The 12,893-nt window shown below is 42.0% G+C and overlaps 1 protein-coding gene across 1 annotated transcript; it reads left to right on the forward strand.

The window, feature by feature from the left end:
* The first annotated feature begins 2,713 nt into the window (after positions 1-2,713).
* LOC119365666 (integumentary mucin A.1-like) lies at positions 2,714-3,299 on the forward strand. Its single transcript, XM_037631321.1, has one exon. It carries the CDS (start codon positions 2,790-2,792, stop codon positions 3,111-3,113), a length of 324 nt encoding a protein of 107 aa, XP_037487218.1. The 5' UTR covers positions 2,714-2,789; the 3' UTR covers positions 3,114-3,299.
* The last annotated feature ends 9,594 nt before the right edge of the window (positions 3,300-12,893 follow it).

The raw sequence follows: 12,893 nt of genomic DNA on the forward strand, positions 1-12,893 counted from the left end.
AAACTAAATCAAAGAACAACTCATCGACGAGCTCCTGCGAGGAGTGTCACCGGGATCAGTGAATCTCATTAGTTGGAATTATTGGGGAGGGGGGTGAATCCCGGACAGCTTGAGACTTAACGGTTATGGTGCAGATGCATTCCCCCACGATGGTCTTTTTGTGTGAAACTAGGCAGAAGGAGGAAAATGTGAGAAGGATTGGGGGTCATCTAGGTGTGAGATCCTGGCTTAGTACGAATGATAGACTACACATATCAACAAGGAATTCCTTCTTTTCTAGGAGCCCATTCGCAAAGAACTCCAAACTTACACGCGCTTGGCTTCGCTTGGAGCGATTTGAAGATGGGTGAGCGACTGAGAAATTGGTCCTGAGTGTGCACAACTAAGGACAAAGTGCACAGAAAAGACTAGTGTTGGTCTATGGGACCAGTCTAGATAGCGCCAGCCATACTGGCCAGGAACTGGTGGATGTGGCCCGGGGGGTTACAATTGGTACCACAGCCAACCATCGCGGTTACACGGATGTGTGCGCGGGCATGTGGCACATGGCACATGTGGCCCATTGTGGCTCACGTCATGTCACATGTGCCGAACTGGACACACAAACGTGTACTGAACGGGAACATTCCTGTTGGGCCGATGAGGACGTCGGCTCCTTTGAGTGGATGTTTATGTGAGAGCGGCTTAATAGGAATGATAGACCACTCATATCAACAAGAAATTCCTTCTTTTTCGGGAGGCCATTCACAAAGAACACCGAAGTTAAGCGTGCTTGGTTTGGAGCAATTTGAGGATGGGTCACCGATTGAGAAGTTGGTCCCATATGCGCACGAGTGAGGAAAAAGTGCGTAAAAAAGACTAGTGTTGGTTTGCGAGGCCAGTCAGGATCCCGCTAGGCGTAATGGCTAGGAACCAGTGGATGTGGCTGGGGTGTTACACTAGGCCTCAGAGGTTTTACTGCAGCTGATGGTAATGGCTTTTAAGCGAAGGGCTTGCTCTCTTTTGGCATGGAAGTTTTGTGGTTGATATTCTTGATAAAGACGACCATTAGATCGATGCGACAGTTAGAGTGCATGTAGGGGAAGAGTAATGGAGAATAACCTGCGTATACAGGGAACCGAGAGTTAAAAATTGTCATATTATGTGGCCAAAATTACAAGCCCTAAAGTTGGTTCCAGACTTACCTTGGTTAGAGATCGAAGATTTACGAAGCCTTATGGGATTTTGAGCATATGTCGGCCACTCCTCGTCCAGAACCTTAGATGGTTGCCTTCAGAGATACCCTAGAGGTGTATCAGGCGGTAGACCTAGGTTTCACCGTGGTTCCTTCCGTATACGATAATACGCGCAGTGGGCTGTGAATATAACATGAATGTTCGTTTAAAGCAGACGGTTGCTTCTACTTCGTGGCGAAACATGTTTGTGTTTTGCTATGTCCAGCACGTGGCGTTGCCGTTCTCTGATCATGTGGCCGTGTTCTCAAAGGATCTCTGGATTAGAGTAGAGTAGGACCTATATCTTGGAGGTATGAGGTGCTTTGGGAGAGGGATGCAGCTCTACCTGACATGATCAAAGAGGCCTGAGACTCTGCAGGCAATTGCTCTCTCGTCGTGAAGCTCTAGAAGCGGAACTTTGTGCTTGCATGGAAGGGTTACCTTTGGCTCTCTAGCGCAGCGACTCGCCTATCATCATTGAGATGGACTGCTTAGTTGCTGGATCTTGACAAATCGATCTATTATTCTCTTGTGAAGGAACTCAGACATCTTAGGCCTCCCCGTGAATTTTTTATTACTCATGTTAGTCATCACCTACAATAAAGTTAGGGTTTAGCTAAGTTTGCTTGATTGAAAGGTAGAACCATGACTTGGTTCGGTTTTTGGTCTTTAGAAGTCCAGATGCTGTTGAGCTAGCTTTGGCTGATTGTAACAGCATTATGATTGTAACAGCAATATACAAGTTTTGCACTCTAAAAAAGATACTCCATCTGGATGCACCCCTCTAACCTCTTTCTTCTCGCGCCATACGTAAATGAATATGAAAAGATTGTTTATATGTATAATCAATGTGCACAAGGTCCTACTTGTGAGAACAATTTGGCACCACATAAGCTTATGAAAGATCGTAAATTTGACACCCATGGCAAGCATAATTTACATAGTCAATTTGGTATTTGGCACGCTGTGGATGCCCTTCTCGGCAGGTAAACCAAGTCTTAAATGGAGTGCAGAGTACTTGTCAGAAATGGACAAAGATGGAACGAAACGTACCAGTCAGAGGCTCTCTTCACCACCACTTGGGGGATAACAAAGATCCTAAAATCATCGCACAAAATTGGAAGGGAAAAACTAGATCTTGCATCTGTATTGAGCAGCTCGCATTTCCCATCCTTGATCGGGAAAGGAAATATCTAATCTACCGAAGAACAGTAAACCAATTGACTCACCTCGACTAACTAGTTGGCCTTCTCGACTGCGATGAAAAGAGGCTCGACGGATTCGCGGACAATAATTCCATCCGCCCCATTCCAATCCACCGACGTTGACATGCCGCCATACCTGAATGCCTCTCTGCCGCCCGTGACCTGAGAGAAGGACGGGCCAGCAATTTTGCATGTCGCACTCTACCTATTCTATCCTCTCCTCTCCTGAGCGGACGACGCACGGCCACCCTGCCACCCCGTGCAGCTCGCCTATAAGAGGCAGCGTACACAATGCTAAGCCTAACCTCACTCGAACACAGCCACACAAGCTATACTCCTCAGTAGAATTACCAGAGCCCCCAAGTTAGCAATGGCAAAGTGTCTCGCCGCCGCGCTCCTGCTACTGGCGGTGCTCGCGTCCTGCGACGGGAGGGAACTGAACGAGAAGGTTGCAGCGACACACGGTGCCGGCGTCGGCGAGTCCAAGGCGATGGGGTTGCCGGACTTGCCAGCTGTGACGCTCCCCACGGCCCCGACGCTCCCGACGCTCCCCACGGCCCCGACGCTCCCCACACTCCCGACGCTCCCGACGCTCCCCACACTCCCGACGCTCCCGCTGGTGGGAACCATTACCGGTACCAGTACAATTACCGGCCCGGTGGTGGCGCTTCCGGCGACCCCTGCTCACCCTTGATTATCTCTACCTGTACGCACTGTCCGAAGGGACAAACATCGGCGTTGCGCTCATGTCCATGTTCCTTCCTTGATGAGCGTCTGTATTTATCTCCAGTTCATTTTCTTGTATTTTTCGTTCCTTGATGTGCTACATGTATCATGGACGTAATAAATACTACTTTGTCAGCGTGGGCGCCTTCTTCGATAGACACATGAACAGGTTGCAGCATCTACATACTACTACTTCACCACTCTAATCTATTTTCTTTTTTTGACTCGAACTCTAATCACAAAGCCCCTTTTCCAGAGTTGTTCTGTTAAAAGAACTACTGTGGCAAGTTTCGCGCCATGACATGCAGCATATTTATCTGAGTTGTCGCAACGTTGAATCGTTTGTATTTTAAATGTGTATTGCGTTGTTGAGTCCTGTCTTGACTGGGGGCATTATTTTGCTTGGGTTTTCATAGTGTACCACATTTTTTCTGATATTTAACTAGAGAATACCCCGCGTCGGGAACTGGTTGATAACACAACAAAAAATAAAAATACATATGATCATTATATTTATATATAGTTGTAACAATATTAATTGAATATGAGTAGAATAATCGAATGGAAAACATTTTCCCATGCATGATTGAATGCACTGGTGGGTCTTTTTCCATAAATGATTGCATGTTGAGGTTGAGGCGGGCCTTATCTCGTTTATAGTTCTATGGTGAGGTGACATGCTTGTATGTTGAGATAAATAAGTTAGTGTGGATGACTCTCTTAGGTATTATGGTGAATGTCTCTCGTTTTCCCCTCCTTCTTGGTCACGGTGCACAACCTAAGATGACTTACTCACCTAGACGGAGGGAGTATATAGGATTGGTGACTTAAAACTAAGCATACTACCACAGAGTAGTTAGTTTACATAAAAGGGCACACATGACAACAGAATATTACATAATTTTGTAGTTTCATGTGAGTTTTTGCTATGAAAGTTTTTCAGCGTTTGAATGTACCAAATGGGTAATAGAACAAAATCATTTCTTTATAGTTTACCTATAAAAACACTAAAAATCTTTTGGTCTGAGTTCAACTTAGTAAAATGAAATGGATTTTTTCTACAGAGAAGTGAATGGAAAGGAAATTTTGTATGTTGCGGACATGTCAGAAATTTCCCCACAAAATGACATACGTTGTTTGATCTTAAAGTAATTCATATATATTCACTTGTTTTTCTTTTTCCTCTCGCATATCCTATCATTCATTGTTTTATTAAAGCAAGCTAGTCAATATGTTATCTAAACTAATGTCTTGTTTCAAAATTGTATGTAGTCAAAGGTCGCGGCAATGACGGTGTTCCGGTGTGGTTTCTCCAAAGGACCTGGACTGTCAAAGCTTGATGTCATCAAGGTAGTTAAAGAGTTCTTCCGGACTAGGATAATGCCAGATGGTGTCAACAACATAGTTATTGTCCTAATACCAAAAGAAAAATCATCGGAGAAACTGAAATACTTTTGTCCTACAAGCCTTTATAACGTTATGTACAAGGTGGTTCCGATATGAAGCCCAAAGTGTATTTATTATTGGTAGGCTTATCACTGATAACACAATCATCAAATTTGAATTCTTATGCAGACTCCAGCAAAGTAGACAGCAGCAGGGCACACATTGTGCTTACAAACTGGATTTAGCTAAATCATACGACTGCATAAACTGGTCCTTCTTGGAAGGTGCTCTACTGAAATATGGGTTTGATTACCATTGGACATCGAAGGTAATGAGTTGTGTGAAATAAATATGGTATTCTGTGTCTTGTAAATTTAGATTTTGCCAGGCCTTCTCAAGGACTCAGGCACATCGATCCCCTAAGCCCATTTCTTTTCATTTTGGTGACATATGTGATATGTTGTATCATGAATAGGCAGGTTATGCAGCCCGCCCTAACCCTACTCAAGATTGCTCATAGAAGCCCTAATATTTCACACATTTTTATTTTCCAATGACAGTTTCTTATTTTTCAAAGCTTCAGTGAAGGAGGCAAGGAATGGTCGAGCTCGAAATAATTTAGAGTGGCATAAGTCAACTTCTAAGTACAAGCAAGTGCTTAATCCATTTTAGTGAGAAGTGCCCTTAGGAGACCTAGGTGGGTATCAAACAAGTCCTTGGTGTTACAAACACAACTTTTTGAAGAGAAATATTTTGGATTACCTACAATATGAAAACAATGTTTTCTTGATATACACTCTTAGAAGAATACATCTTTAGTTGGATTATAGTAAAATAAAGAAAACAAAGAAAAATAAAAAGATCTAGTACACAATATCACATGAGCACCCAAAACATCTTGTGGTTTTAGACAAGATAGCACAGACCAAGCAAAGCATATATCAGCATTTCGCTCAGGCTCGTGTGCCTTCATTTGTGTCATGGTATCCGTGTTTCTTTTCACTGCACTTTCATGTTCCTCACCATCATACTTTGTCAATGTCATCACAATTTTGAAACTACAAGAAATATGCCCATTAATGAAGAAAAAAAGTAATGAGAGTCGTTGAATTAGTCATAAATCTATGATTTTTTTACAGTATGGTTATTGAGTATGGGATGGTCCAAACCAGGGGCGAATCCACATTCAGCCTACTGGGTGCACAGGACACCAGGTGCAAAATTGTTTTCTTGGTAATTTTGTGTATAGTATAGTGTGTGACACCTTGTTTTTGGATGTAAAGTATGTGGGATTTTACACAGGGACACCGGGTTATCTTCTCTCCAGGTCCACCCTGGTCCAAACCATATAACTTTATAGAAATCCGTACCAAAAGGACATAATTTCATTGCATGGGATGGCCATACAAATATGTAGCATTGTTTATGATCACATTTATTGGCCTACTATGACCAAATTCTATCATCATAAAATCCATGTTGTCTACATGGCATGTACTCCCTTCATTTTTAATCATTTCGCGTATTAGCTTTGTCTCGAGTCAAACTTTGTAAACTTTGAACAAGTTTACACAAAAAAATAATTCACATCCATGGTACTAAATCAATACCATTAGAATCATCATTCAATAAATTTTCATACCATATATATTTTTTATTGTGAAAGTTTAGATTGTTTTTGATAAACTTGGTCAAACTTTATGAAGTTTGACTTATGTCAAAGCTAATATGCGGAGTAAATAAAAACGAAGGGAGTATAAGTACTAGGGACACACCTCGTCAACTTCGATATCGTCTCGTATCTTCATGTTGATTTCATTTATGTATCTGAAACCCACTAAATCATTGATGGGTTGGATCCACCCACTGACTGGGGTGACCCACAACTAAGTGTGGGTCCAATGGCTAGGTGGGATTCACAACATTGTAGGGACAACTAACATGTGGGACCCACTCACTGGCCTAATTACCTTGTCTACATATTCGAAACCCACCAATTGTATAACTCACTATTAGGTGGGACACATCCATCCATCCGCGGTGTGGGTTCAACACCCGCAATGATAGAGGAGACAACAAAATATGAGATCAATACGTCGGGCATAATTGGTGTGTCTACGTGCAAGTTTTGTATATGTATTTGAAACCGACTAAGTGTAAAAGGTACTAACGAGCAAAACTCGCCCAATGCCAAGTAGGACCCCTTTTGAGGTGTGGGTCTAAAAACATTGTGTGGCTCATAATAATTTATATGACAACAAACAAGTGGGTCCGACACGTCTAGCCTAATTGTCATTCTAACAGAAGAAGTCGTAAGTTCCTTGGAAGGAGCTAACCACTCCACCGGGATGGCTACTTGGCGGTCACCCACGCCCTTTGCCACACTTGATTGACTTCTAACTTTTTTACTTTTGGGGAAATTCCTATTTTGGCAATTCCCTTTTGGGGGACTTTCTAGTATTATAATACCATGTTTCAAAAATTATGGGCAAACTTCCAGAATTTGAAAATTTGAGATTTTTTTGAAACTTCCAAGGTTTTGAACTTCCATAATACCAACTTCTACAATTTGATCATTCATTAATTTGAAATTGGAACTTTCAAGTTTATGGACTTTTGCAATTTTGAGTCTGAAAAATGTGACTTTTAGAATTTTGAAAATTTTGCAACGGAAAAGCGCCTCCGAGAGGTGCGGTCATCTCGCACTCGCGGTGACTGCATAAGTGAGCTCCAGTGAAAGGAGTCCCCTTTATAATAAGGTGAAACTTTTATATTATGTGTCACATGTCTATCCGGATATAAAAGGCCCATCCTATCTTCCCATTATCAATTTATTTGATCACTTATAGGCCACGACCTAATAAGCCACCAAACTAATCACACCGGGTTATCTTCTCTCTGGGTCCACCCTGGTCCAAACCATATAACCTTATAAAAATCCATGCCAAAAGGTCATAATTTCATTGCATGGGATGGCCATACAAATACGTAGCATTGTTTATGATCACATTTATTGGCCCACTGTGACCAAATTCTATCATCATAAAATCCATGTTTGTCTACATGGCATGTACTCCCTTCATTTTTATTCATTTCGCATATTAGCTTTGTCTCGAGTCAAACTTTGTAAACTTTGACCAAGTTTACACAAAAAAATAATTCACATCCATGGTACTAAATCAATACCATTAGAATCATCATTCAATAAATTTTCATACCATATATATTTGTTATTGTGAAAGTTTAGATTGTTTTTGATAAACTTGGTCAAACTTTATGAAGTTTGACTTATGTCAAAGCTAATATGCGGAGTAAATAAAAACGAAGCGAGTATAAGTACTAGGGACACACCTCGTCAACTTCGATATCGTCTCGTATCTTCATGTTGATTTCATTTATGTATCTGAAACCCACTAAATCATTGATGGGTTGGATCCACCCACTGACTGGGATGACCCACAACCGAGTGTGGGTCCAATGGCTAGGTGGGATTCACAACATTGTAGGGACAACTAACATGTGGGACCCACTCACTGGCCTAATTATCTTGTCTACATATTCGGAACCCACCAATGTATAACTCACTATTAGGTGGGACGCATCCACCCATCCGCAGTGTGGGTTCAGCACCCACAATGACAGAGGAGACAACAAAATATGAGATCAATACGGCGGTCATAATTGGTGTGTCTACGTGCAAGTTTTGTCTATGTATCCAAAACCGACTAAGTGTAAAAGGTACTAACGAGCAAAACTCACCCACTACCAAGTAGGACCCCATTTGAGGTGTGGGTCCAGAAACATTGTGTGGCCCATAATAATGTATATGACAACAAACAAGTGGGTCCGACTCGTCTAGCCTAATTGTCGTTCTAACAAAAGAAGTGGTAAGTGCCTTGGAAGGAGCTAACCACTCCACCAGGATGGCTACTTGGCGGTGACTCACGCCCTTTGCCACACTTGATTGACTTCTAACTTTTTTACTTTTGGGGAAATTCCTATTTTTGGTAATTCCCTTTTGGGGGACTTTCTAGTATTATAATACCATGTTTCAAAAATTATGGGTAAACTTCCAGAATTTGAAAATTTTGTGATTTTTTTGAAACTTTCAAGATTTTGGACTTCCATAATACCAACTTCTATAATTTGATCATTCATTAATTTGAATTTGGAACTTTCAAGTTTATGGACTTTTGCAAGTTTGAGTCTGAAAAATGTGACTTTTAGAATTTTGAAAAATTTGCAACGGAAAAGCGCCTCCGAGAGGTGCAGTCATCTCGCGCTCGCGGTGACTGCATAGGTGAGCACCAGTGAAAGGAGTCCCCTTTTTAATAAAATGAAACTTTTATATTATGTGTCACATGTCTATCCGAATATAAAAGGCCCATCATATCTTCCCATTATCAATTTATTTGATCACTTATAGGCCACGACCTAATAAGCCACCCAAACAATCACACATAACCTAGAGCTTTTTTAGGGAAATAACCTAGATTAGAGAGAGAGAGAGAGAGAGAGAGAGAGAGAGAGAGAGAGAGAGAGGGAGAGGGAGATCCATGATGAATTGATCCCAAAATCCTCAAAATGATTCTCCAATATAAAAATATAAATCATATTAGATCCCATAGACAAAAACAAAAAAAACATCCAAAACCGAAAATAGTAGCCAGAAATCAAAATAATTGCGAGGAATATGCATTAGTATTTCTTACATTGGATACCATTTTTCAAAATAGTAGTTAGAATGTTATGAAATATTTTTTTAATTACACAAATATATTTCTTACATTGGATACCATTTTTCAAAAATAACCCATACTTTTTTGAAATGAGTGAACATTATTCCAGTGACATACATATGTTTTGAATGGTACAACTATTTTCTAAAAGTCGAGCGAATATTTTTTATACTGTATGAACATTTTTTTAAATATGCGATGAACAAAATTAAAAATAACTGAATTAATTTTTCATAATATATGTATTAATATTTTTTTCAAACAAAACATGTCCATGACATCAACGTGACGAACCCACATCACTATTGTGTCGGCCTACTACCGTCTTCCTATAGGCGAGCTGAGCTACTGTCTCAGAGAGAACGAGTCATTCCAGTGACACATAAGTAACCAAGCTTTAGAAAATGTTGGATGTTTATAGAAATAATGTTGACCATGTATTAAAAAATGATGAAATTTTTATCATGTATATAAAAAAGTTTAATGAATAATTTTTTAAAATGTTGAAGAAGTGTTTGAAAAATGTTAATCAAGCCTGTGAAAAATGTTAAATGTGTATAGAAAAAAATGTTGACCATGTATTCACAAAATATTAATCTTTTTGTTTGAAAACTATTAACCAATCATTTGCAAAAGTTAGAAATGTGTAAAAAAATTGACCATGTATTAAAAAAACTAATCTTGTATTTCAAAAATGTTAATCAAGCATTTGAAAAATGTTCAAATTGTGTATAGAAAAACTGTTGATCATGTATTAAAAAATATTTAATTTGTATTCCAAAAATGTTAGACGCGTATTAGAAAAAATGTTGTCGACATATACAATTTTTTTAAAATAATGACCAAAAGAACAAAGAACACCAAACAAGAAAAGTACAACAGAAGAAAAAATAAAATAAAAACGAAGAAACAAAATGCAAAAAAGAATTTAAAATGATAAAAAAAAGAAGAAAAGAAACGGAAGAAAAAAAACTCATAGAAAACCGGCTCGAATCGCCTCAAGTAAGACGTGCCCCTACTACTTACCACAAATGAGACTTGGGCGGAGTGGCTAGCAGCGCCTGCGATTTCTTTGGAGGGATCCGTCACAGCAAGCAGGCTGGACAAGCCGGTCTGCAGTGGCAAAGGCCCACTCGGTAGATCTACTTCGGCAAAGGCCCGTCTTTCCTTTTTTTTCAAAACACATGTCTAATTTTCAACCTGTCGTCAGAGGCTCACTCGGGACGGGACCGAGGTTCCTTTGAAGTCGGCACGCAGTTGGCACACGAGGTTCAGGTGTCACCTGATTGGAGAGGAGGCCCTCTCTCGCTGCTGGAAGTGGCCGGATAATTATTTGGGCCACTACTCTGGGTTACCATCTGCACCACTCGATTGCTCACCACATGACTGTCGATCTGCAGGGTGCAGCAGTGCAAATACGTACAATATTATACTGTACTACCATACAACAGCTGACAAGATCCAACTAGTTGTGCGTCATGTCGTATCATGTAGAGATCTCTACCATGTACTCCATCATGCAGCACGCACGCCGGTCAGTGTCGCGTACTCGCATGCTCTTGGTTCGTGTCGTGTCTACTGTCTACTGTCTGGCTGGCTTACATGCATGAACAGAGGCAGAACAGTGAATACATACTGTATACGCATTATCGCACAACAGAAAACCCACTACAGATGGTTGATGGACACTGTGTGTGCTCACGCGTAGTAGTACATGGATGAGGAGCATCCTCTGACGTGGGAGTTCATATATGCGCGCAAGCTTGACATGCGGTGTCAGTCTCACACGACACGAGGAAGCAACGCAAGCTCAGGCTGGCCAGAGAGAGGAGGTTTCGTCTCCATGCATGATGCATGGTGTCAGCTCAGTAGCGCACTGTTTGTTGGCTGGTTTGATCGACCGGCCAGCCGGCCAAGAAACTTCACGGCGGACGTATGCTCTGGACCTCAAAGGGCAGGGGACCCTGCCCTCGACGCGCGACGCGTGGGCACCGGCGGGAGCAGACCTGGCAGAGCGTCTCGCCTAACAGCGGCAGGGGAGGATGCATGGGCGGGCCTGCCAGTGCCGGGGGTCGAAGAAAGCTTGTGCCAAACCTGTTGAGGTGGGGGAGGAAGACGAGGCGAGAGAGAAAGGCAATCAGGAACAATCTCCACTGGTAGAAAAAGAGGCTTCCGTCCAGCCCCATTAGTCGCGAAACTGTAGGAACCGCGACTAATGAAGTCTTTAGTCGCGGTTCGGCAGACGAACCGCGACCAAAGGCTTGGGCCAGGACGCTCGGTGGCCAGCTGGTGCACGTGATGGGCTTTAGTCGCGGTTGGCCAGGCCAACCGCGACTAAAGCTCCTCCCCTATATATACCAGTTCAGCGCACTCACTTAGCCATTTGGTGTCACTTCTCTTCACAAGGGGGTGTAGGTTTGCTTTTGGTTCCTCTTATGCACACAAGGTGTTTGATGAAATGCCCAACAGCGTGAAACAAACATGATATGAAGTGTTGGAGCCACACTTGAGGTTCCTCCTCGATCGCGGTTAGCAACTTGAACCTTTCATGCATGTGTGTCATTGATAAAATATGCATGTGTGTTGTTCATTGTTTAATTTCTATTGTTTATAGCTAGTTACTTTAACAAATGCATGATGGTTAATTATATATTTTATATTATAATAATGCAGATGAATCGGCAATGGATGTACGGTAACCGACTCTCCCGCGAGTTCACTACGGGTTTGAAAGATTTCCTCGTAGTGGCTAATGCGAACAAGCAGAAGGGTTTTGTTATCTGTCCATGTGTTGACTGTAAGAATCAGAAGGGTTACTCTTCCTCAAGAGAAGTTCACCTGCACCTGCTTCGGCACGGTTTCATGCCAAGCTATAATTGTTGGACCAAGCATGAAGAAAGAGGGGTTATAATGGAAGAAGATGAAGAAGGGGATGATTTCATCGATGAAAGCTATCTTGCTCATTTCGGTGATACTTTCATGGAGGATGCTGAAGGTGAAGGGGAAGGTGAAGGGGAAGGTGAAGGGGAAGGTGAAGGTGAAGGTGAAGAAGAGGCACGTGATGAGACCGTTGATGATCTTGGTCGGACCATTGCTGATGCACGGAGACGCTGCGAAACTGAAAAGGAGAGGGAGAATTTGGATCGCATGTTAGAGGATCACAGAAAGTCGTTGTACCCTGGATGCGATGATGGTCTGAAAAAGCTGGACTGCACACTGGATTTGCTGAAATGGAAGGCACAGGCAGGTGTAGCTGACTCGGCATTTGAAAACTTGCTGAAAATGTTGAAGAATATGTTTCCAAAGAATAACGAGTTGCCCGCCAGTACGTACGAAGCAAAGAAGGTTGTCTGCCCTCTAGGTTTAGAGGTTTTGAAGATACATGCATGCATCAACGACTGCATCCTCTACCGCGGTGAATACGAGAATTTAAATGAATGCCCGGTATGCACTGCATTGCGTTATAAGATCAGAGGCGATGACCCTGGTGACGATGTTGAGGGCGGGAAACCCAGGAAGAGGGTTCCCGCCAAGGTGATGTGGTATGCTCCTATAATACCACGGTTGAAACGTCTGTTCAGGAACAAAGAGCATGCCAAGTTGTTGCGATGGCACAAGGAGGA

Source organism: Triticum dicoccoides, chromosome 2B (assembly GCF_002162155.2).
Source record: "Triticum dicoccoides isolate Atlit2015 ecotype Zavitan chromosome 2B, WEW_v2.0, whole genome shotgun sequence".
Lineage (NCBI taxonomy): Eukaryota > Viridiplantae > Streptophyta > Magnoliopsida > Poales > Poaceae > Triticum > Triticum dicoccoides.